Genomic DNA, 25541 nt, shown 5'->3' on the forward strand with positions numbered 1-25541 from the left:
TCGGGCAGGAACACCTTCCACTGGACCAGGTCACTCCAAATCCAGCCTTGAACAGTTTCAGAGATGTGGCATCCAGCAAGACCTCTTTCCCCAGTTCACAGCATTGCACATGTATATCGTGTGAAGCAGCACTTACAGCTGCAGGGGGGGAAAAAAATTAAAAAAAAGAGGAAGGAGGTTTAATCGCCGGGAGATGGGATGGGTGGAATTCCCGGTCCCGGCAGCCGGAGGGTGCCGGGGCGGGGCGGCCGCTCCCGGCGGCAGGCGAGGCGGAGCAGCCGCGTCCCTGCGTGGGTCCCGGCGCGGCACAGGGTGCCCTGGCCTCGGCGGCTTCTTTCGGCACAGCTCGGAGCTCCTTTCCCGGGACACGGAGCAGGAGCGGGAGGTCTCCCGGCGCTGCCCGGGCAGTGCGGACCGGGCCGGTGCCGCTGCAGGTGAGGGCGCGGCGCTTCCCGGCCGGGGGATCGGAGCGGAACAAGGGAACACGGCAGGGAGGACACGGGAACACACGGGAGACGGAGCTGGAGCCGCCCCTGGCGAGGGCGTGCCATGAGCGGCGGCACCAGCGGGAATATCGGGATGGGTGCTGGCTGCCCCAAGGGAGCGGCGGCTCCTTCCTGGAGAGGTGCGGAGCGGAGAAGGATCGCGCATTCCGCTCCACAAACGCCGGGAATGGTGTCCCGGTCACCTGGCACGCCGCGGCCGCAGGGATTTCCCGGAATTCCGCTTCCCTTCGGAGCCTGAGTGAGCTCTGCGCTCCTGGTCCCGCGGGGTGCTGATCATCCTTCCCTTCCCTGACCATCCTGTCCCTTCTCTCTCTCTCCTGTTCTCTAGGAAGAGCCATTCTCCCGACCCTGGCCAGTCTCCGTGCCCGAGGGTTTATGTGGGAATCGGAGCGGGATGGATCGGTACCGATATTTCATCTTTAACCAGAGGAACATGGTCGTGCTGGGGATGCTCCAGATCGCTTTCAGCGCCGTCTGTGTCACCAGCGGGTTCATTGACGGCATTTTCAGAACAGAGTCTCAGCTGGGCAAAACCAGAACTCCTATTTGGGCTGGCATGGTAAACTTGTACTTTATTTTCTATATTTTGTTTTGCAGTGGTTTGTTTGTTTGTTTGTTTGTTTGTTTGTTTGTTTGTTTTTCCCCACTGCTACCTTCTAGTACTCATATTGGGGCTGGGAGGGAAGCCAGGATTTCTTGCCAGCTCTTCTCTTGTTTTATGCTTTGAAGTCAGTTAATAAAAGTTTCCTTATCATGATATAGGCAAAAGAGTGAAGCAGACTTTCCTCTGAGGGAGCTAAATTAAATACATTTTTGCTGGATAATGTAGAAAATGAGGCATAATAATAATTGACAGTGGGGTTTTTTTGCAGAAGCATAGAGGCCACAGAGAGGCCACCAAAGATGAGGAAGGGAACACCTCATCATCTTTTCAGGTAGATGAACATCTGGGTGATGCTCTTTGTCCCACAGCACAGTGCCACTAATTTTGGTGCTGCAGTGAGGAGTGGGCAGGAGATGTCCATGCTCCCTAGCATTCAGCACCCTGATTTACCCTGCTGAGCCATGCTCCAGGGAAATTACACTGAAGAGCTCTCTCCAGTGCAGAGGCTGCCTATTCCCTTTCATTAGAATCTTTCTTTCCTCTACAAGATGCAAATGGACTTGGGAAAGCAACAAGCATTTTTAGCACCTTAAATCAGACTTATTCAATCAGTTTCATTATTTTGCCTGGCCTATAAACCTCTGGTCAGTGGTAGCAAGGCTGTAGCAGGTGGACAAGATGCATGTCACCCATGTTCTGCCCCCAGGAGATGCTACAGGGGAAAACAGAAGAAATGAGCAATTCTCTTCCCATTTCTGATGTAGCAGTTACTCTGATCCAAGCCTTGAAAAGAGGAGCTTTTCATTACTCTGTAGCAGTTTATCGTCCCAATCTGATACTAGTTTCCCAAATTGCCAACTCCTTTTGTGCTCTGCAGGTGATGGGAGTCCCAGGAGTCCTGGCTTTGTTCTCCTCGCAGAGGAAGAATCCAGTTCTGGTAAGCTAGAGGGGCAGACGGCTGTTTGTGTGGATGGGGTAGGGGCAAAATGTTGGGGCAATCAAAAACAGTTTGAGGAGAGAATAAGACGACTGGTCCTCCTGCAGGATTAAAAGCTTATTTCTTTGAGTTGTCATCACAAAAGCTGCTGTGTTCATAAGCAAGAGGAGGATGCAGTGTTACCTTTGCAGTGTTTCTACTGCAGCAGACAGGCACTGGGCCTAATAAAAAGCAAAAATCTGTAAAAACACTACATTTCAGTGCTTTCCTTTTGGTGGTCCTTCATGTTGTTAAGCACTATGTACACTAAAATATGAAATGAGTTAAGAGGTTTGCATTTCCTAGACAGGTTTCTCCAGCCATGTAAACTCCAAGGGAGGATATTGTATGTAAATAAGAGATCTCTAAGACAAAGTCTTTAGGTAGCACCTCTGATTAATATTCAGGACTCAGCTCTGTCTCAGAAACTCAATATTATGTAAATCTCTACTTCTCTGTGTTTGGCTTCTAAGTGACTGTTGCTTCTGGGGAAGTTGTAATGGTATGGTAGGTCAAAGGCTACCTGTACTGTTTGCATTTGCTGAAGGACTGCTTTAATTCCTGCTCCCCTTCTTTATCTCACTAAATTCTCTGTCTGTCTAGGTGAATGTACTGATAGTTGCTTCCATAATCTCTTGTGTTGCCATCCTCATGGTAATAGTTTATAGCTCTTTCACACTGAGCTATGGTGAAGAGGAGGAGCTGAGTTCTGCCCCAGTCCATGTTATCCATACTGTAAGTACTGATACCATGATTATTGCTGGGGAACATGGCACCTTTTATCTGCAAACAGAGCCATATGTGGCTTACAGTCAGAACCAGACTTCCAGGAAGGGTGACACTAGGTGCTTTTGTTTCTTAATGCAAAGGGGTGTTGTGGGCTGAGCCATGAAAAAATATTGATGCTGGTCAGGGAAGGGTGCAGAGAGTATCCCTGGCCTGCTTTGAGACAGTGGTTGCAAAGCTCAAATTTTTCCAGCAAGCAGCTCAGGTGATAAAGTTACAGCAGTTACAGGTCAGCTGGTTAAACCTGATTTTATTTCAAGTGTATCCTCCACAGTAAAGCTGAAGAGAAGGAATGAAACCTTTTTGTATCTCCAATCTACAAGCAATTACTTGCTGGGGGGAGGGGTTGGTGAAGGCATCCCAGATAGATGAAGCTGATCATTAATTGCAGGACAAATCAGAATGTCAGGCTACTATAAGGTGCAGTGCAGAAGACAATGTTTCTCATGATGAGTGTGAAGAAGAGCAGCCATTCCTTGGGTTTTTACTCATTGTCAAAGCTATTTCAGATAGCTTTATTTCAAACCCAATGCTGTTGCATAGCATCTCACATTTAATCAGTGCTGCTTGCTCTGCTTGAGGTTCACACTGGGTTTGTTTTTCAGAACACAGTAAAACCTTAAATAACACTGACTACAAATCGATCTCCTATCATGCAACCACAGCATTCTTGCAGCCCTTAGGTTATTTTTTGGTGGAGAGTGTCACTTTTTTGTATGGCTTTACTGTGTCCTCTTGTGTTTGCAGAGGTTCATACTCAGTAAAGTTGTCAAGGGTGCTAACATAGCCCTGCTGGCTGCATCCACCTGCAGTGCCTTCTTGGTGCTGGCCATGGCTTATTTGGGATGCCGGAGTCTGCCACGCTGCTCCTGCTATGACAGTGTCACTGGGATGGTGAGTGAGCAGCCCAGGGCACAGGTTTATTTCTAATCACTGTGGCTGGGAGGGGGAGAAACTGGGAGAAGGTTTGTTTTTCTCCTATAAACCTAGTCTCAGCTGCTACCTCAGTCATGCAGGGCTAATTCTAAGAAATTAAGTGGGATATCAGAAGGGTTTTATATTTCTTATATTTTTTTTCCTTTTATTCTCTCCCTCTTATTTACAGTCTCATGTAAGATCTAATATAGGTTATCTCTATTTTCCAAACCATTTGTGCTGAAGCTGTGGCCCTGTTCCCCATAAATTCCTGCTGCCCTCAAAAACTTTTCCTCTCATCTTTAAGCCAACACTTGTTCTGGTGCAGCATTATAAAGACTAACTGTACTTACACACTGGCACTTCAAATTCAGTAATAAAAGTATCTCCTGTGCTGTGTGTGAAGTGTGGGGGTGCTGACATTTGAAATTTACTCCTCATTCATAAGGACTCTGCCTCAAGTGAGGGGACACACAGCATCTCTGCTAAGTGAGCTCAGTAAATAAATAAATACCAGCTACTCCTCTGTAGAGCAATTCTGATCCTGTGTTATAGAGTAAATAAATAAATGCCAACTACTTACCTTACTAGAGCAATTCTGATGCTCTGTTATTAAACATGTTTGGTTTGGTAAGGAATTAAAGGGTGCAGGCCACAGGGGAGCTGTTCCTGACTGAAGACATCAAGTGAGTAATGTGAGGCTGCCTTAAACTTTCAAACTAAAATGGGTTAGGAGGAGTGGACTGCACAGACTTTTAAAATATGTTCAGGTGTATCTTCTTGAACAAATTCCCAGGTGAGGTATTTGATGGTGCTGTTTTCTTCATAGGAATGGTTGCAACCTAGTGAGGACCAAAATCAGGCTGTGGAAATGGTTTGTGCTGTACAAAGTGAGTAACTTTTGCCTCCACATATCTGGATGTTCACCAGGGATGAGGAAGGAATATTCTCGCTAAGGTTTCCACCCCAGACTAAAATCCTGATAACCAAAAGGAACTCAGGATTTTGTGCAAATGTCTGTACTGTGTGTTTAATGGTTTTCTCTTTCTTTTCTCACACAGGCTCTGGGGGGAGAATTTTTACAGATAATTTTCCAGCCCAGGATGTAGATGCAGAAGAAGACACATCCAAACCTCCACCATATATCAGAATGACTTGAAAAAGTGGCCAAACATTTTGTTCAAATGTGGCAAAAGAGATGCAAGAAGTTCTTAATCTTTAAAGATGGTTATGCACTTTTCCTGGGCATGTTTGAAAACCACAGAGTGAACGAGTGAATGCCCAACACTGAGCAGAGATCACAATGCAGAGAGAAAGATCTGCAGGTGATTTTGAACTTTCAGACTTTGTACAATGAAAATACCTCATTGCCTCTGGAAAGTGAAAGCATTTTTTCCTCTGGCTTTTGTACTTAAATCATGTCTTATTTCTTTAGAATTCATCATGCTTAGGCATTTAAATATTAAATAAAATTCCTTTTTCTTCAACTGCTATCTCAATTTCTCCCTCTTGCTGCATGAATTATTTGGATGATAATGAAGGATGCACTTCATCCTTGAGCTTAAGAGTGTTTTCTTCTTGGGAGAAATGCGGGCAAGTAAAGTTTGATATGAAGCCTTAAGAATGTGGCTTCTGTGGGCTGTACATGTGTCAGTACAATTAGTTTTAGCACTGAAGTGTAACTATAGAGTGTGGCAGGAATTGGAGCTGCAGTAGTTCCTCTTATGAAGTAACTTCATAACTTGAATACTCTAAATTCAGTTCAAGTTTTCCTCTTTCTACCTTGTAGATTGAAAGTTTAAAATAAATCCTTATTTTAGGGCCCAGTTTGCTAAAATTTATTGCAGATCTAGACCAAGGTGTTTTGTTGTATTTTCTCTATAGGGGACCTCTTGGTCCTCTAGATCAAGGAACTACAGCTTCCAGTCAGGTTTTGTCATCTCCTGAAGTGCACAGAATTCCCATAGGTACTTTATGTTTCACTTTTAGGTGACTGTCAGGTGTTTATCTTGCCAGCAGGGAGTGGTAGATGACTTTCCCCTTGGTACAGATTAACACAGCATTTGCACAGGGCCTGGAAAATAAATTCCCATCTTGAGAAAGTGGGTAGTAGGATAAGTCATGCCCACCATGAGACATGAAACTTCAGGAATGATCTCATATAAAATTGCTGCTTCTCTAATTGCAGCAAGTAAGGTGCCTTTCATGGTCCCAAGAGAAGAGTTGTTCTTGATTCATTTTTTTTCTCAAAAGACTGAAATCCTTTTCATAATTCTGATAAAGGGACTCCAATACCTAAATGGCTTTAAACTGAAGAGTGTGGGTTTAGATTAGATATCGGGAAGAAATTGCTGTGAGGGTGGTGAGACACTGACACAGATTGCCCAGAGAAGTTGTGGATGCCCCATCACTGAAAGCTCAAGGCCAGGCTGGGTGGGGCTCTGAGCAGCCTGCTCCAGTGGAAGGTGTCCCTGCCTGTGGTAGGGGGTCAGGATGAGGTGATCCTTAAGGTCACTTCCAAACAATTATATGATTCTATGTGATGATTCTATGAAGATGTCACACAGCTTTTTTCTGTAGTCTTGAACAGAGAGAAATACTCTGAGACACATATTGAGGAAGTCCCAGTGAACTCTGGCCCCCTTTGTGTGCCAGGTGCTTGCCAAGTGTATCTGTTACTGACTTCAACCATAAAAATTATTAATGTCTGGGAATATCTCAGGTCAAGGGAGCAGCCCTAACCACCAGGCTCTCTCCACAGCCCTTCTCAGATCACATATTGCTTCCTCCACTGCCCAGCTTCAGCCAGGGACACTGTCCCCATCTTTGAGTGCCTGGGCCAGCAGCTTAACTTGGGCCTGCAGATCCTACTCTGGCAACTGGAGGCTTAACTGTGTGCCACAATAGCCAAATTCTTCCTGATTTTGGCTCTAAATGCTTTCATTACCTTGCCTGCAGAGCCACAGAATGGTTGAGGGATCACCTAGTCCAACCCCCTCCTATGCCAACCAAAACACAGCTGGTGTCTTGTTCATTCGAAGGTGTTAATGTTTGAATTGCTTTAATATATTAATCCAAACGTTGTGATTCAAAATGGGATGATGCTGTGCTTTTTCCTCTGAAATAGTGCCTGTCAACAGGCATCAAAGCACTGAGTGTGACTGCTCTCCCTGTCCTCAGATGCTCTGGCACAACTCCACACCATTTGCAATGAAATGCTGGGGAGTTTCTTCTTGATTAAGACAAACTGCTGTTCTTGTATGTTAAAAGAAAGCCAGACTCCCTCAGAGGGTATTGGGCTCACTGAGAGCTGAAAGCAGCATGGCTCTGGTTAGTCTAAAACAGATTTTAGCATTGCTAAAATGCACTGCTCATTTCTGCATCATTTCTGGGTGGGAGTTATGGTCCCACCAGTCATGGCAGTGTCACATACTGAGCATAATCCAACAGCGTTTGACTGCTGGTTGAACAGGGCAGTTCACTTTTACTCTGAGCATGCAGAGCAGCTCATCATCACCAGTCCTTGTTCAAATGCTCTGCTGCTTCCACTGGGTCAGACAGGTAATTCCTGGGATGAGGGTGGCAGTGCCACCACGGCTGCTGCAGGTCAGGTCCTGCTGGCACAGCTCTGGGGCACAACCCAAGTACCCAGCCAGCCTTTGATCAGTGGCATTTAGCGACAGGCGTGGCAGGGACTCTTTTGGCTGTGGAACAGCCTCAGCAGCACATATCAAAGTCTCGGGGTGTAAAAGAGAAGCAGGCTCTATGCTGCTTCTGAATAAAAATGGATGCAATTAGTTTATCAGCAGCTATAAACTGGTTTATTTCTTACACAGTCCTTCCAGTGGTGCAACTATTGCAGATCACTCACAGACACAGGATTTCAGCAGTTCTTCCTATAAAAGTGGGAGGTTTCCAGAAAAATATCAACTGCAGAATGGAAATTGGTGGAAACTGATTATCAGTTTAATGTTTCTCCTTTTTGGTTAGTGTTGCAGAAAATATATTCCTGACTGCAGTTTCCAGTGCTATATTTAGCAGCCTATTACACATGGGAGGTACAGTACTTTCCCAGAGGCTGCCTGCAACTCCAGGGATATTCCATGGCTTGTGTCACCTCCAGCTTTCACTGGTGGAAGTCAGGTGGAGTTATGGATCCCAAACATTTCGTGCTCACCTTGTGTCAGCATTGCTTGTATTAAGTCAAAGACAAGGAATTTACATTAAATAAAAACTTCTTTACCTGAATTAGACTGAGACAAACAGTATCCTATTCCATGACACACAGAACAAGGCACACAAAATCCCCGGGTGGATAAATGCAAAGCCTGCCAGCCTCTCCATTAGCAGTGGCCAGAGTTAATCACCCAGCTTAATCAGAAGGTTAATCAGGGAAACTGGTTCTGGAAGTTAATGTTCAACTAAGGGCAAAGAATTTTTTGAAGTCATTTCCCCAACAGAAGGGGCAGGAGGTGCAGAGGAGGAGCGAAAGAGGAGGGATCTTCATCATGGTGAGGATCAGGGAACCCTTTCAGGCACTTCTTTGACAACAAGCCCATTTGGGATTTTAAATATATATATCTATTTATATATTATTTATTTATTTATATCTGAATTTTTACTTTTCATAGATACATGTTTGGTGCAGCTCCTCCCCTGTGCTGCTGAGCTTCTGGTGCTCAGGGTCAGGGCAGCCTTTACTGGGCACAAATGTGTTTCCCTTTTGCTAAGTATAAATGTGTTTCCCCTTTGCTGACAAAAGGCAGTGAGAAACCAGGAGAAACAAAGCCACAGTTCTGTCTCTCAATAGCCTGACCTGTTTCAGCATGAAGTAGTTGGAAATTGAGGTAAAGCCTCATTATAGGTAGATGAACTGGCCTCAATTATTTTGAGTGGGGAATACGTACATAGGTCTTGCTCATTAAACATGCTGCTGACTACTAGGGAAAGGCAGGCTACAGGAAGGAGCCTTAAAAGAGCTGGGAAAGGACAGGAGTAGTACTAATGAATCAAAACACAGATATGTTCTGAAAATAGGAAGTGGTATTTGCCTGCAGATGAGAGGAGGAATAGTCCCTGGTTAGGTTTTGTTTTGTTTTTTCTTCTTATACTCAGTAGAAACCCCACCTAATGTAAGAAGCACAGCCTGCATTTTTAGAGTCAGACTGTGTGATTTCTTGTTTCCTAGGATCATAGAACCACAGACTTCTTTAGGTTGGAAAGGATCTTTAATATCTTTGAGTCCAACCATTGATCTCTATAGGTCCCTTCCAAACTGAGATACGATTCCATGATTTTTCAGCACTAACAGTGTGCAAGTATGGGGAAAAGTCATTGGACTTACCTCTGACTTGAGGAGGGAAGCCCATTAAAGCAGCCTTCCATAAAAACAGGAACTGCTTTGTCCTGCACCTCTTCAGGTCAAGCACATTATCAAACCGCAGTTTCACTTGCCCTTTCTGAGCTGCTGCAGTAATGTCTCTTTTCTTTTCTTTCTTTTCTCTTTTTTTGTTTTCTTTTTTTCTTTCCCTTCCTTCCTTCCTTCCTTCCTTCCTTCCTTCCTTCCTTCCTTCCTTCCTTCCTTCCTTCCTTCCTTCCTTCCTTCCTTCCTTCCTTCCTTCCTTCCTTCCTTCCTTCCTTCCTTCCTTCCTTCCTTCCTTCCTTCCTTCCTTCCTTCCCTCCTCTTTAAATCTTTTTTGGTAGTTACAGCTTCAAAGCTACAGAAATGTGTGTTCTCTTTCATTGACTTGACATTTATGTCATCTTAATCTAAAATTACTTTGTTTCATAGTTCCTGTTTCATCCTCTGGCTTCTGTCCACGACATGTTTTTAAGTACACTTGTCACTTTCTTCTTTAGTCAATATTAGTTGCTGTTATGTTATGTTTATGGTAGAACAGTACATGCAAATATTGCTAAGCCCTTGTCCCCCACCCAATAGCCATAAGACTGATTCAGGATGACAGATGGTGTTTTCAGTTTCCAAATTCTTTGCTCTAAGCATATCTTATAGCAGCTGCTTCTGTGTTTCTTATTTTGTCTCCTAGCAGCCTCCCAACCCCGATTGACCCAGGTTTTTGCTTCATTCAACAGTTCTTCACCCATAGAGCCTGAGAGCTGGAGCCTTAAAGCAGATGCTAGAGCTGGAATCCCACCAGTGTCATGTACCACACATCAAAAGAGTTGGAATTCCACACAGCACCCCTCCGAGTGTTGCGTTATGATGCAAAAGTATGCATGCCTATGGTGATGTGAATATACATGTTTTCTGGCCATCATTTTAGATATATAGACTATATCTTACATATCTTTATTTACTCTCTATCATCATGTACATAAATGAAATGCATCTATTTAATGACAGATGAAAGTATTGAAATCAACTCTTTCAGGTCAGATGCAATTTGGCAAAAGCATTGTGAGCCTTGAAGCAAAGGACCAGGGCTGCCAGCATTTGTGCTTTTTAACAGCAGCACCTCAGTGACTCAGCTATTAGCTCAGAATTGAAGCCAGCACTCCAAGGTAGTCATGAGGATGCACAGGAACTTGCAAACCCTCTGATTAGCACATGCTTTTCTTAATTTACAGCTGAATCTTTGGTTGCTGAAGCCAGAAGCCCTTCACTGTCTCTATTTTATGAGTGTGTTAAAAATACCTCGAAGTAAATAGAAAAGCTGTTTCATGTATTTTAGGGCAGTTTAGTCTTCTCCTCTTTGTCTGCTCGTCCTTAACTGAAAAGAGACAAAGGACTATGAAGCGCAAGGAGTACCTCAAAGCCCCCTGAGCATTTCAAGTGTTTTCCTGTACAGGAGTGGGTGTGAAGGTTGTGGGGATGGCCAGGCTTAGGAGAGGATAAACGGTTTGCAAATGCAGCTTCTGCTTTATGACTCCTGACTTAGAGGCCCAGCGTGATGTTTTCAGCAGTAAATCACTATTTTCAGAAAGAGGGAGTTTAGCATGTTGCCTCACACCAGCTTTTTTTTTCTGCCTGTGACCTTTCCAAAGACGTAGTGCAAACAGCAAAAAATCATAATAGAAAAGGAAGTACTGAGCTAAGATCAAGGTCTTATGACTCTTTGAGTTTTCATATGCTCAGAGCTTCACCCAGCCTGGCCTTGAACACTTCTGGGGATGGGGCATCCACAGGTGCTCTGGGCAACCTGTGCCAGGGCCTCACCACCCTCAGAGGGAAGAACTTTCTACAAAGAGCAGCATGTTTGTTAAAGGCAGGCCAGGGAGAGGATTATGCTCTGTTTTGGGGTTATTCTAATGATCACTGGTATTGCTGGGGAATTTGTTTTCCATTAATTTCAACTGATTAGCTGAGGAGTCAATGATGTGTGATTCACATTGAGCAGTGATGATTCAGCAAGGCAGAAAACAAATACATGTCAATAACATCCCCCCAGGGATTTTGCACTTCAGGGAATGTCCCTGGATGACCAGTGGCTCTTACTGCCTTCCTCTGGGCTCTGGAAATAGCTTCCAGAAACACAAGGAGCTGCCTTCAGCACGAGTTTCTGCTTTGCAGGTGGGAGGCTGTGCAGAGCCCAGTGAATCCCAGAACAGCCCCGGAAAGCAGCAGCCATTCTTCCCCTCTCAATGCCCCTTCACAGCCCTCACTGATGACACCATTCAGCTGCATAAATGGGGCCTCCTCTGGGCACCCAGCACCAACAGAGGAAGGAGAAAAAAATCCCACATCCTCAGAGACATCCTCAGAACAGTGGCATTTTCTTGTGAGTCCAAGAATAATGACGACTTCTAATGTTATTTATGGCTTTAGATTTAAGATCACATGTTGGTGCTGTGCTGATTTGCACAGGAAAAAACAGACTGCCATTTAAAAGTAATATTACTGTAACTTTTAAATAACATATGGCTCTACATTAATCTGGGAATTGCAATGTTAAGCATTATCAGTCAATGACCTCAAAAAGACTCTGGGAAAAAAAAAAAGAGTATTAAAGTCCATTCTGGTGGAAGTGAAAATACTCACAGAGGGGACAAGGAATATGACTTTCAACAAATTTATAGAAGAGGTTTTATTTCTGAACAAGATGAGACTAGAAGAAGAGTAATGGAGAAGACTCCTTTAGGGTCTTGACTTGCATCCAAGGGCCAGTAATTGACATTTTTATAACTGTTGTATCACTTCCCATTCTTCTGGAATCTGAAATAAATACTGAACGTGCCTCCGAATCATCAGGTGGGTGCTTCAGAGGCCTCAAAATCACCCAGTCATTGCAAGAAAGCACTGACAGTACTCCAAGTATTGTGACAGTCTTTTCTGTAAAAATTGTCACCCACACAGACAGAAACTAGAAACTCCTTTAACTCCCTCACAGCATTTTTTAAACCATATGGAATTATATTATCACTCCTATTATAATTACTGAAAACAAGTGATAACAGTTTGTGGCAAAGCCAGTTTATTAGGTTTCTGGGATTGTGCCTTGCCTGCCCCCAACACATACAAAACTTTACAGCCTGGTAAAGTGAAAATACACACACACAAAGTATTCAGTACTCTGACATCCATTCTGTGGGCAGAACATCACCACTGAAAGCCAGGGAGCAACACTGAATCCTGCATCACTGACCACACTGCCTTCATGGCAGAACCATTAAAACATGCTTTGTGCTGAACATGGAATTACACACTTGAACACCATTTCCACACAATCTTCATGACATGAGGGCCCTTATTTACAAGTTGTGATAACTCAAATAAAACTTAACAGATGTGCAGGTGTTTCAGATCAAATTTAACAGTAACACTGCAGCTACTGCAGTACACTGCAGTTATTTTCTTACCCCAACCCCCAACCTGACTGACTGGCTTTAAAATTCTTAATTCTGGGATATTTTTTATTTTAAAAAAAACACAAACAACAAAAAACAAAAATCCACAAAAAACCAAATAACAAAAAACCCAAAAACAAAAACAAAACAAAAAAAAAAAACCCAAAAAACAAAAACCACCCCACCATCAAAACTTGCCGACATATTTAGTATACAAATAATTAAGAAGGATCCTTCTGAGAAAAAGGATTAAGGACATGAGTGAAAAACAATCTGTCCAACAGGACTGTAAACCATATTTACTTACCATAGTATAAATATCAATTTAAGATCAATCTTTTTCTTAAAGAAATCATTAAGGACACTAGTGTTAAAAAGGTGATTGTTTCTGAAACAACTGTAAGTTCTAGTCATGTAAGGTTCAGAGTGAATACAAAAGCTCCCTTTTACAAATGTTTCCTAAGCAAAAATACTGTCACAGTTGAAGCAGCTTTATACAGGGAAAAGTATTACCTTTCGTTTAGATTATTTTAAAATACCTTAATCATATTAGACCAAATTAAATGCTCTTTCAAAATCTAGAAAAAAGTCAATGGATTTTTTTCTGTGTAAGTTGCAATGAAATTACATCTTTAGAACTGTAATCGTTTACATAATAATAATGACAGTTACCTTGTTTCAGTAATTTCTTTCTAATGTGATCATTAGGGTGGCAGCTTCTGAACTAGCCCTTCCATTTAGTTTCTAGTAAGCAACACATGCTACACATTGCCAATAAAAAAACCCTTCATTTATACTTCAAAAACTAAGTCCCATGAATGAAGTCATAGATTGCATTCTATGGCTTACATTTCACTTTATGCAACTATGTGCAACTTAGCACCATTTTTATTATGAAACTTGACCTTATTATGAAACTTGATCTTCTGAAAGAACTGAAAAAATGTAGCTGCAAGTATGAGAACACAGAAAAAGGTGGTTCAAGAGGAAGAATTTCCCTCATCTAACCCCTACCAGCTCACATTAGTAATGCCAAGGATGCCCTGCATACATCACAATATTAAGGTTTTTGCTCAAAGATCTGTAACAGATTATCTACTTGGTAGATTTATTCCATATTTCAAGATCCAATTTATTTAGTGTTTGGAAATACTTTAAGAATGTGCCACACTCCTAAACATTCCCATTCCTGAAATATGTTACCAAGTTGTCTTTTCAAGATATTTGAAAGCACTCATGATCTCTTAAAGAGCCACAAACCCTAATCTTTGAAAACTAGCATGATTTTGCCAAATTCATCCAATCTTTACTTACTCAACTGTTTTTACTTACCCTGAGACACTCAAATCGAATACAGCACCTTCAGAAATATATACTTTAATTTTAGTAAGATCAGAGAACTTATGGACAGCTAGAGTACCAATTTTACCCTAAATCCTGTGCTACAGTATTTTCCACAACATGGGTGAAACATAACATAGTTTGGTATCACATGCTGATTATGAAAAATTAATGAAGTTTTAAGTATCTAATGACTGTCTAAAGGTAGGGAGAAGTTGGTCAATTCCATCACCACTGCCATGAAGAAACAGACCAAGTTCATAGTGGAATGACAGGCCAAAATTTGCACCAACACTGGCAGCCCAAACTTTGACAGACCTGTTTTTTTTGCTTTTATAATAAAAAGGTACCTGCTTTCTAATTTGCCAGTAGTCACCTAATATTCCTTCATATGCCATAAATCTCCCCACTTGCTAACCCAAACCCCAAGTTCCCTGGTTGACAGGAAAGGCTCTTTCTCCTACATTATTCCAATGCAAGTAGCAACCAAAAGTATTAGTAAACTGGCCTACTATTTATAACCTTATCACAAGTGATGAGAACAACCTCAGGCAGCAAGAGCTCAACTAAAATTGCTTTGTCAAAACTTGACAAAGAGAATATGTTCCCATATATTCATAGTGAAACTTTAGCAATTCAGAAAGTACAATTACAAAGTGCAAGAGCATAGGATGGGCACATCTACACTGGAAAAATTAAAAAAAAAAAACGACATTAAAGTGCCAAAGAGATTTGCTATAATTGCTACCAAAATCTGGAACTTTGCCAAGATCATAATTTTGAAGCACTTGCAAACAAGACAAGGTGAGAGCCAGTGACAATGAGACCTAACACCAGCAGGATGTGATAGGTTTTGGTTCAGGCTTTATATGTATTTCATCATGATCTGGGGGTTGACTAAGCATTAATGGCTTGTGACTTTTAAGCTTGTGAGCCAGTGTCATGAAAATAGCCTCCACATGGTCATTGTCATTGGGGTTCTTGGCAGAGGTTTCAAACAGTGGCATGCTGTGAGTGTCAGCAAACTTCTGGGCCAGGTCCGTGGGCACCTGAATAGCACTTCTCAGGTCACACTTATTTCCAACCAGAATCCGTGGGATGTCATTGGCAAGGAGGTGCTGTTTGCACTCCTCTATCCAGGACGGCAGGCTGTGGAAACTGGCAAGGTTTGTCATGTCATACACGAACACCACAGCGTGTACATTCCTGTAGTAGTGCTGCACCATGCTCTTCCTGAAGCGCTCCTGGCCTGCAGTATCCCATAGCTGGATCTGAAAACAGAAAGGGAAGGAGAGGAAAAAATGTTTTATTATTCATCTTGGAAAATAACATGAATTACCTACAGTGAGGAGAGTTAGATGATCACAGAAATCTGAATTAATCATACTGACAAGTCTGTGCTGAAGAATACTGTTGCATTCACACAATTTCATCAGCTTTGACTTTCAAAGCTGCTCACAAGTGAGGCCAGGAGGAATGATGAGAGAACTTGAGAGAAAATACAAATTTCTGAAAGTTAATTGGAGCCTGTATTTTTAAAGATTTTTATAAAAACAAATCCTGAAGTCTTAGCAATAGCACTTTCATCAGAAAATTAATATATGTTACTTCCCAATACAACTCTCAGCTGACATGATTTTGTTATTGCCAAAAATAGTTTTATCTTCCCCAAAATTTTGTTGTCAGCATGACATTAACTGCCATGCAAAAGTAGGAAGAAATCAAACCATTCTTGATTTCAACATCACCAACAAAAACAGGACAAAGGAATCTTCCTCTGCAGTGTGCTGGAATCAAACCCTCCTGTGATGAACATCTAACTTGCTTATTTAGTGCTTAAACTAGGACCATACTATGGTTTGTAGTATCAAGGCATGCATACAAGAAAAAAATTAAAAAGTATAAACCTCCTGTTAGCTTAACATGTGATTATCATTTCCAAGTACACACCATTCTGTCCTAATCAGACTGAGCATAGGTGCTAGAAGCTTAGTCAGAACAGAAAGATAGACAGAAGAAATACATAGAGAAGAAAGCAGAAATGTTTTCAAATTTCTGGGTCCAGATTGAAACAAAACAAAACAAAACAAGCTTTGTAGCACCAGCAGATGTAAGCAACAGCTAACAGAAATTTTAAATACATTGATCATCCTGTGTAATGGAAGCCTGGAGTCCTCAGACGTGTAGAGAATGCTACAGAATTGTGCACGGTGGTGTTTACACCAACTTACTCTTCAGGAGACAAGGAACTGCAGTGCAGAGCAGTCAGGATGGAAATTATTAAAACATATGACAATCCAGATCCACGAGTCAATCACAGGATGCTATGAATCAGTCATGTGACAGACTGAAGAATAAAGAGTGAGAGATGTTTCAGATGGTGTGACCTTTTCTGCAGTATTATATTCAACCCTGGTCATCCACACTCAAAAACCCCTCAGACTAGAGCAGGTGGGAATGGCTCCTACTGGTTGCATCAGGGGAACTGAGAATTTGCATGAGAACATCAGAGCAGCCTGGTTGTTGTAGCCTAGTCCAGTTCTCTGCAGCTTTTGATCCAGACACCTAGAAAGACCCATGTGCTGCTTCTGAAAGGGTCATTAAGCTTGCTAGGAAAATCAAGGCAAGTTGTCCTGGCTCTGATCCCATGAAATGGTATTCAGTTGCAATCTGTCTCATCTCAAACCCCCACTTTTTGCCAGTGGTATTGCACTCTACACACAACTGCCAACACCTCCATGAGTCTACACAACTGCACTGAAACAGGCACCTAAGTTTGGGTAAGACTCAGCCACACAGGTGAGACATGCTTCCAGTTCTGTGCACTTATCAAACATCATAAAGTCAGGGGACTCATAGAAAATATTAATGAATTTGAGGAATGAGAAGAAAAAGAAACATAGACTGAAGCAATTCCATGTATAGACAACATGATGTTAAGGAATCAGTATAGATAAATCTTGGAAAATGCTATATCAAATTAATTTAAGGAGGAAGTTAATTTTCACAGGCAGCTGTGAGCTTACAATTCTCTCCCCAATTTATTCACAGAGCAGAAATCGGTCATGCTTCAGTCAAGCAGAGATCTGCAAGTGTCTTACCAGCCTTGGGTAAAGATGGGGAAATTGAATCAAAGGTTTACATAACTTGCAAATGAAGCTTAAACTACAATTCTAAAATTTTGTTTACATGCAGCATTCAAGCTTGAAGGGCATTATCAACTGAGTCATTTGTACTGATAGGTAAATCCTTTCCCAATGTTGAAAACTACACACTTTAGAAGCTCCTTTTTTCCCTCGTTCAAGGTGAACTTGAGGAAATGGTTCTATTTCTGCCTCTCACCACAAATATTTTCTCTTCTGAAAAACAGCATTGAAAATGTTCATGTTAATGGGTGTGCACTGATGAAATAATATTAAGATTACTATTTCATTGTTATTCCAGTAATACTCATCTTCAGAGGATCACAGTTTTTAAAACAGCCCTTTAAAATACGTAGGTTGAATGTTTGGTTTAACAGTATAATTCAGCTAATAAAACTGTACAGAATCAGTTGGACAAATGGCATTAAAAATATTAAATACACTGACTCATCTATCACACCCCACCTTCTGATTCTGTTCTGTGGATCCAGAAAGGCTCTTTTCTAAACAAGGACTCACTTTGTATGTGTGGTTTATAACACATTGGTAAAAACATAACTGGCCTCCTTTAAAAAAGACACGGGAAAAAAAATTTGGAATAGCTCAAAGGTACAGAACATGGTGTTCAGACTTTCTTCTTTGAATTTCATTTGCATTTTGCTCTTTTAATGTAGGTCAGTGAAGAGTGACATCATTGTTTTCTTCAATTTTCAATGTTTAGATCAATTGAGGAAGAGGAAAATTTAGAGGGCAGCAAATCCATTTGTCAAAAGTTTTAATTTACTCGTCACATTTAGGCATCAGTGTTTGATATGAAGCTGCCAGCCTACTGTACAAGGAATATACTTGTTCCTATGCCTTGGAATTCTACACAATTGCTGTGTGGGAGACTGTCAGTGAGAAGAACCGTGCTTGTGTTCCTGCCAGTGACACAGCACTTTTCCAGCTGTGAAGGAAACAGTTACTGCTGTAGCAGCACACCCAGCTGGCTGGGGGAAGGGAGAAGGGAGAAGGCACTACTGTATAACCCACTTGGATGCAAGAGGAAAAATTCCCTTCAGGGCACAGCAAGGACTACAATAATTTAGCTCATCAGAGCTCCTCTCTCCTGCTTCAACTGCCGTTGCTGGAGCTGACTGCTACATGTGAGAAAGGTGGAGCTAGAGAAGTTGCCAAAACTGCCCAAAATCAATTCAAATTTGGCAACACTCCCACTAAGAACTACGGTCCCAGCCACAATGATAGAATTTATTCCTTTAATGCTGAAACAGAACTTGCACAAAACAATGTGTCTCAGAAGAGCCTCATTCGCTTCTCCACCCTCCTCAACCAGAACTGGTTTATTTTACAGATGATATTCTCAAAAATGCAGCAAAAATTCTATGAAAACATATTAACAGAATGGCACAATAACCTATGTGAAGCATCTAGGAGCTGTGGATTATGATATGCTCTTCTTCAATTCTCTCCAACAAATGTCAGGCATCATCCAGAGTGATGCAAATGCCAGGGAATAAGATGGTGCTGTCAAGACAATATCCCTCAGGAGGTCTCTCCTCTGTCATGGACAGCAATGGACAAAGGAGTTCATTTCAGCTGTCAGAGAAGTTCTAGTCTGTAGTTTTACAAAAAAACAAAACAAAACAAAACCCAAACCAAAAAAAACCCTCCTATTCACCTTTTTTTTTGGCTGAAAAAGGATATGAGATAAAAATCCTGCAAGAGCAGGAAAGCAAATTGGCTTTCCTATTTTTATATATTCTCCATAATTTCTTTAATCAGTAAATAAGCAAGGAAAAACTATAGCTTTCAGCTACATAACTGTAACCTGTAATTATAACGCCCGATGATAATAAATGTCTAAATACAAGCTCAAGACTATTGTTAACTTCCTTTTTCTGCACAACTGAGCTTTCCTCATAGAAACAAACAGTAATACAGAAGCAGATGGGGATTCTGTTTAAAACCACGTTAGTAAACAAAATGCATTTGTAAGCTGTTATAGAGTGTTCTGCAAATGATGGTTATGATCATCACACAGCAAACTTCACAAGAGTCCTAAAAATTAGAAGCTGATACACATTGCTCAATCCAGAACAATATTCAACTTCCTAATATTTTTAAAGCAAAATGATCATAACAGTGGCACCTACAGAGCTCTGTGGCATTGAAGGTTAAAATGACTGTGATGAGAAAGAAGCAGAATTTCTCGGAGGCAAAACGCTGCTGATAACAGGTATAAGACTAAACCTACTACTAAGAGATCTATATGTAAGTCCATTGTAGGGATAAATTACTGATCAACACTTAAGAAAACACATAAGGTTTGGCCTACGGTGGGAACTGGCTCACCATCACAGAAACCTGCACCGTGACCACCTTTCCAACAGGAGCAAGGCCCAGCAGCGGGGCAGATCAGGGCAGACACCGCCGCGGCTGCTGGCGACGCGACCCCGCCGAGCGGAACTCGAGGGGTGCGGCGGTGACAGGAGGCCTGGAGCCCCCAGCGCGGGGTGCGGCCCGGGCCACTCCGCTCTCCCGTTTCCCGGCTGGAGCCGGAGCTGGAGCGCGGTGCCAGGCGCTGCCCGAGCCATCCCGCTCTCCCATCTCCCGGCCGGAGCTGGAGCGCGGTGCCAGGCGCTGCCCCTCCGCCCGCCGCCCCCTCAGCCCTGGCGGGCCCCTCAGCACCTTGATGCGCTCTCCGTCGATGGTGACGGCCCGCTCGCGGAAGTCCACGCCGATGGTGGCCTCGGTGCGCTGCGGGAAGCGACCGGCGCAGAAGCGGTAGGTGAGGCACGTCTTGCCCACGTTGGAGTCGCCGATGACGATGATCTTGAAGATGCGCGAGCGGGCGGGGGGCAGCGCGCCGGGGAGCGCCCCGGAGCCCGTCAGGCTCAGCTCCAGCGAGGACTCGACATCTGCCGCCGCCATGGCAGCCCCGGGAGCGCCCCCGGCCCGTGGCTGCCGGCCGCCCGCGGCGCGCGACGCGTCACGGCCCGGCGCGGGCCGGTCTCGCGAGAGCGCGGCGGCCAATCCCCGCGGGCGGGGCCTGCGCGCGCCAGCGCCCGCGCTTGCGTGGCTTGCGTGGCCGCGGCCCGGCGCCAGGGGGCGCTGCCCGCTCGGCCCGGCGCCGTGAGGGGGCGGGAACGGGAGCGGCCGGGAATCTCCGGGAACGGCCGGGAATAGCCGTGAACAGCCGGGAATAGGCGCGGCCGCGGCGTGCAGGGGGTCCCTGGTTTATTTATCCCCGTGCCGGCGGCCTGAATGTCGCGGAGTGTGGAATATGTCAGATTTTCTTACGCGTGGTTGTTGTCTGATGTTTGATCTTTGTCTACTTTCCAGCCTAATCAATGGGAGGGAGACTTAATCCATGGAACAGAGTGCTGCTAAGTGATGGCCAGGCGTTCCAAAAACATTATTTGTAGAAATGTCTTGTTAAGGTTTGGGGCTGGACAGGCTTCAATGTTGTCAGATGCAGGGGAGGTTTACAAAGCTTGGGAAGAAGGATGTACCACTGTGGTGTCCCATAGTGCGCACCAAAAGTGCAGAGTTTAGGGCCCACAAGGACATCTGGCCAAGACAAGGCAGAAACAAATGAAGACAAATCTGTAATTGTGCTCCAGCAGGGTAACAGGTGATTCCGGCAGGGACCGATCCTGAGCAACCCACAGAGCACCGACCCCAAAAACCCACCGGCCACAAAGGGGTTAATTACCATGAGAAGAGAGAGACTCATTAACCAACAGAAGATAGAATACTGATTAATAAGAGAATGAGGTGACTTGTAAGTAATGAACACTAATCCCTTTGTCTGCTAAAATGTATGAATGGTAAAAAGTTCTGAGAGTTGGGGTGCTTGATCTGTTGAATATCATGGAGCACCAGGTTTGTGCAATCTGAAATAGATGATGTCTCTCTTGTGTAATTATTGGCTTGTTGGACATGAGGTTACAAATCCAGTTTTTGCAGACAACATGATGTCAGAGCCTGAAATAGTTCATGCCTCAAACGTTGAGGCACAAATAATAAATGAGCCTGAGATCCTGTAGATCAACCTCCATGTGGTTGAAGGACAGTGCTTTGAGCAACCCATTATTACTCATATTAAAACAAGACTAATCAAAACTAAATTTAAAAAGCATTAAAATATCCTGAGTTCAGAGCGACTTCAGTTACAGTGCCCATTTTAGCTTTTGTCACTCCCTTTTCCCCTCTTAGACCAATCCCTAAGACTGTGGAGATGTTCCTCCACCCTGTAGTCCTCTTCTGAGACAGGATAATTCCATTTATACTCTCAAATAATTCATTCTTTCAAAGAAGAGCAGTAAATTTATGGAAAGGAGATTATAGGGTGGGAGGAGGAGGTTGTGCCACCCTCAGGTTCCCACTGTCCCTTGCACAGAATTGTTCCTTCTTGCAGCCAGAATGTAAAATGTGTTTGGCTAAGGAGAGGAAGCACAAGCAAGCCCATCTCTCTAAGCCCAATGATCAAAGAAGCAGAGAAATGCTAATTCTAGTGGGGGTTACTCTGATTTGGGCTCTGTCTAGTGTGCTGAAAGGCGAGTTTAAACAGCTGCTCACAGGGTCTGCCAACAGCTCGTTTAACTGATTTTGTTCTGGGTTGTGCCAGGAGGGCCAAAGTGGATCAGAATTAGATCTGAGCTCTTCAACAGCTCTTAACTTCTTTTATTTCAACAGCCAGGACTTTAAATGGCAGAATCAACGCACCACCTAGTGGCTGAGGGCATTCCTAGTCTTTAGTACTCGGCGAATTTTAAATGAACATCCCCAACACCTTACCAGTGAATTTGGCTCACGATGCTGCCAACAGCCACCACAGTTCCTCTTTTGTTAGCCCGGAGACAGAGAGAACCTCCTTCACGGGGAACACAGCTGGCCCCTGAAGCAATGGACTGAGTGTAAATAACCTAATTTAAACCTGAGAGTTTAAATTTTGTCTCAGATGTGGACGCTTTTATGTGAGCTATTTCAGTGTGGCACTGGAAATTTCATCACTTCTCTTGTATTTGAAGGAATAAAGATGTTGATTAGATCCTTACATTTCATCCAGCACAGACTATTTCTGGATATTCCTCTTCCTTTCTAATCTAGTTGGAAACCAGCAAATATAATTGAATTTATGTATCATAACAGAATAAATTAAAAATGCTTCTTGCTATGAAAGCATTTGAAAAAGCATTTGGTTTTCTTCTTTTGCAAGGACAAGTACTTTTAATGTGCTCTTCAGATATGCTCAGTGAATGAACATATAAGAGCTTGAATTCACAGCTATTTTTATTTAGCAGATGTAGAATTTTCTAAGAAAGGATTCTGAAAATAGTTGCAAGTCTCTGCACTTGCTTAGTATTTCAAGAACAGTTATTTCTGTTGGAAATATTCTGGAATATTTTAACATGTTAGTCCCATGAAAATGCAGAGTGTTCAACATTTTAAAATTGTGTCTACTAGGTTCTAAGTTAAGGAATAAATTAGGGGGGGAAAGTGTAAATCTAATGCTGTCTCATTTACTTTTTTTTTTTTTCTGAAGGGATCAAAAAGTTTCCAGGTGATTTAATGACCAGTAGTTCAAAAATGCTTTTAGAGTTTCTTTAAAGCTTTTTTTAAAGTTTTGCAGAGATACTGTACCTCTGACTTCTTGTGGGGCTTTGGTGTGAGGCTTCACATCCTCCGTTTTTGCAGGAAAAAGTCCCATGCTTTTGCAAGGGAAAGTTCTACTATTGCAAGGCTTGGCTCTGCAAGTAAGGAGAGTTTGACCCCCTCACTAACATCTTCCTTTATAAAAAAATACAGATGGTAGAAATGTTGGAGAAGCAAAGAACAGCTTTTTAAGAGATGGGGTTCAAGGACCCTGTATGTCAGGCTGAAAAAGCAAGTGTTAACATCACAAAGTCGAATGTCTCATCTATCTTTGCACTGAAATGAAGTTTTGACACAGCTGTTTTACTGCCAGTTACCAGAATGTGCCTTTAATATTCACTTCCATGCCCTTGTTCTTGTCCAAATTATAAACCAAAAAGTTTTCTGAAAATTAAAAACAATAAAACCTTTCTCATTTCTATTTTGTGCTTGGATATTTTCCTCATTGCATGCCTGGAACGAGCCTCGGGGCTGTCTGCATAGCTGATGTGACAGCTGAGTAACTTCTGTGTCAAGAGCTTGGCACAGGAGCCTGGGCTCTTCACACATCCCAGTGCTGTAGCAGCCCTGCCTGCACATCCTGGCTCTGGTGCTGGGCATGCCCTGTGCCCTGGTGGGATGGCTCATCCAAGGGGAATCAGAAAAAACAGGGAGCATCCTTCCAGCAGAGCTGCAGACCAGCCGTGAGCAGCAAAGTGTGTGTTAAACCGAAACGTGTTTCCCTGCTTTCTCTGTCCCTGTCGTTGCACATGCTGTGCTTAAGGGTGTCTGCATGTCCCAAGGGGTCATCAAATGCCACGAGGCTTCTATATTTACCTCTCTGCACCAATGCCCCAATAAATCATCCCCAGGCAGAAAACAAACCCAGTTGTACTGTGATTTGCCTGCATGCTGAGACCTTGACTCACAAGACTTTAGTGTAAGGATATATTATGCATTTCATTATCTGGTAACAAGCTTTTCTTCCAATAGTTTAATCTCAGGATGTGGTTTTGTTACTCATTTCTCTCCTTCCCCACTGACCTTGGTATCTCCATGTTGTTTTCCTTCACGTGCTGTCACCTCCTCTTCTTCTCTGACTAGGAGAAAAATACTCCTGACTTCTTTTGATTTTCTTCTTAAATGTCATCACAGAGACATTACCAACCTCTCTAATTAGCCCAGCCTTGGCCAGCAGCATGTCCATCTTCAAAGCCATCAGAGATTTGCTCTGCTGGACACGGTGGAATATTCCAGGAGCTTTCCACAGGAGCCATCTCTGTGGCTCCCCTGCTAGCAAAATTCAGGCTATGCAAAACCAATACACTTGGGAAAACAAACACCATCACTCCCAATGTTCCCCCTTTCATCCTTCTTCCCCTCACTTTATATAGTGAGCATGGTGCCACATGGTTTGGAATGTCCCTTTGGTCAGTTGGGGTCACCTGTCCAGGCTGAGTCCCCTCCCAGGCACCCCCAAATTCCTCACCAGTGTGGCAGCACAAAAAGCAGAGAAGGCCCTGGCTCTGTGTAAGCTCTGCTCAGCAATAACAAAAACATCTCTGTGTTATCAACCCTGTGTTCAGCACAAATCCAAAACACAGCCCCATAGCAGCCACTGGCACTGCACCAAGGACACCCCCTCTGAAAGAACATCAGTCTTCAATGTGTCAGCCACAAATACCTGCTTTTTGAGAAGGCTGCAGGTGAGGGAATATTCAAAAGCAAATACTGTGATGTATTTGTGCTATTGAAAATATTATGATCTCACCAGGAAGAACAATTTATAATGTATGAGGAAAAAGAAAGAAATACATCCCCAAAACAGATAGGGCCCATGCATCTGATAGTATCCATAGGTATGAGACAAAAGCTTGTTTTCCTGGTGGTTTGCTAAGATGTCCTTTCAGATATCAGATTTATATAATTTTTACTGTGTTCAGAGTATAATCCTTATAAATATAGATAAATACTGCTTATTACTTATTCCAGTGGCCTCAGTCTTTTCTCTCTCCTTAACACATGGTAACAGCCAGTGACTGCAGCCTCGCACTGAGCTCAATTTGCCTCCTCAGCTTCAGCCTAGCTGCAGCACAAGGCTTTTCCTCCATATAGGTAAATTTAGGTTACCATATGTTTTTCATGCAGCTTATATGCAATTTGTGTACCTCTCAATAATTTAGAAAAGGCAGGATGGTTTCAGTGCCAGAAGGGTCCTGCAATATTAAAGAGAACATACAGGACATGGTGAAAAAATGCTCATCAGAGGACAAGAACTCAAAAGCACAAACAAGTTCACACTGCAATAAAGAAAAGACTGGGGCTTTTTTCCCCAGATCAAACAGTTACATGTCACTAAAATATTTGACTGATACTACAAGTGAAGCAAGATGCAGAGTTATGAATGTTTGACGATTCCAGGGAGGAAAAGAAATACTTGAAATGCAGGATGTAAACAGTCAGAAGCCAACATTTTCCTAAAATTGTATAATAATTCTTGCAGATTATAAAGACAACTGTAAGAAAAAATAGCAAATAATTAATATAAGGAGATTAATAGGTTAGAAGAATAGTCTGGTTTACAGCTTCATATTTTTTCAATAAAATCATAGAAAACCATGCAGGGGAACAAAACTGTTCCTACTTGCAGGGACATCTCTATGGTCCTCTTAGAAGAATGGGGCCTTGGCTCTTGGTTTTGGGAAGTTCAGGAGAAAATACCAGACACTGAAAGAACCCCCACAAACCCACCACTTGCACTTACCATGGAAATGCCAGTCTTGCTGCATGATCCACTCGAAAGCCACATCACTGCTCCCCTTTCACTT

At 43.0% G+C, this 25541-nt stretch overlaps 2 protein-coding genes across 5 annotated transcripts; one reads left to right on the forward strand and one right to left on the reverse strand.

Moving 5' to 3' along the window:
* Positions 1 to 254: 254 nt before the first annotated feature.
* On the forward strand, positions 255 to 5274 carry LOC106854866 (uncharacterized). Of its 4 annotated transcripts, none has more exons than XM_014879014.2 (7): positions 255 to 434; positions 835 to 1065; positions 1988 to 2047; positions 2690 to 2821; positions 3620 to 3766; positions 4617 to 4677; positions 4849 to 5274. In XM_014879014.2, the coding sequence occupies exons 2-7, from the start codon at positions 901 to 903 to the stop codon at positions 4944 to 4946; spliced, it is 663 nt and encodes a 220-aa protein (XP_014734500.2). In that variant the 5' UTR covers positions 255 to 434; positions 835 to 900; the 3' UTR covers positions 4947 to 5274. The 4 variants fall into 4 exon arrangements, with proteins under 4 accessions (XP_014734500.2, XP_014734501.2, XP_088020270.1 ...); XM_014879015.2 differs by lacking the exon at positions 255 to 434 and adding an exon at positions 540 to 625; XM_014879016.2 differs by lacking the exon at positions 255 to 434 and adding an exon at positions 577 to 744.
* A 6928-nt stretch (positions 5275 to 12202) lies between these two features.
* Positions 12203 to 20069, reverse strand: RAB33B (RAB33B, member RAS oncogene family). The gene is made up of 2 exons (XM_014879007.2): positions 19765 to 20069; positions 12203 to 15204 (listed from the first exon to the last, which is right to left on the reverse strand). The coding sequence occupies exons 1-2, from the start codon at positions 20005 to 20007 to the stop codon at positions 14761 to 14763; spliced, it is 687 nt and encodes a 228-aa protein (XP_014734493.1). The 5' UTR covers positions 20008 to 20069; the 3' UTR covers positions 12203 to 14760.
* Positions 20070 to 25541: the final 5472 nt, after the last annotated feature.

Source organism: Sturnus vulgaris, chromosome 4 (genome assembly GCF_052056855.1).
Source record: "Sturnus vulgaris isolate bStuVul1 chromosome 4, bStuVul1.hap1, whole genome shotgun sequence".
In the NCBI taxonomy this organism is placed as follows: domain Eukaryota; kingdom Metazoa; phylum Chordata; class Aves; order Passeriformes; family Sturnidae; genus Sturnus; species Sturnus vulgaris.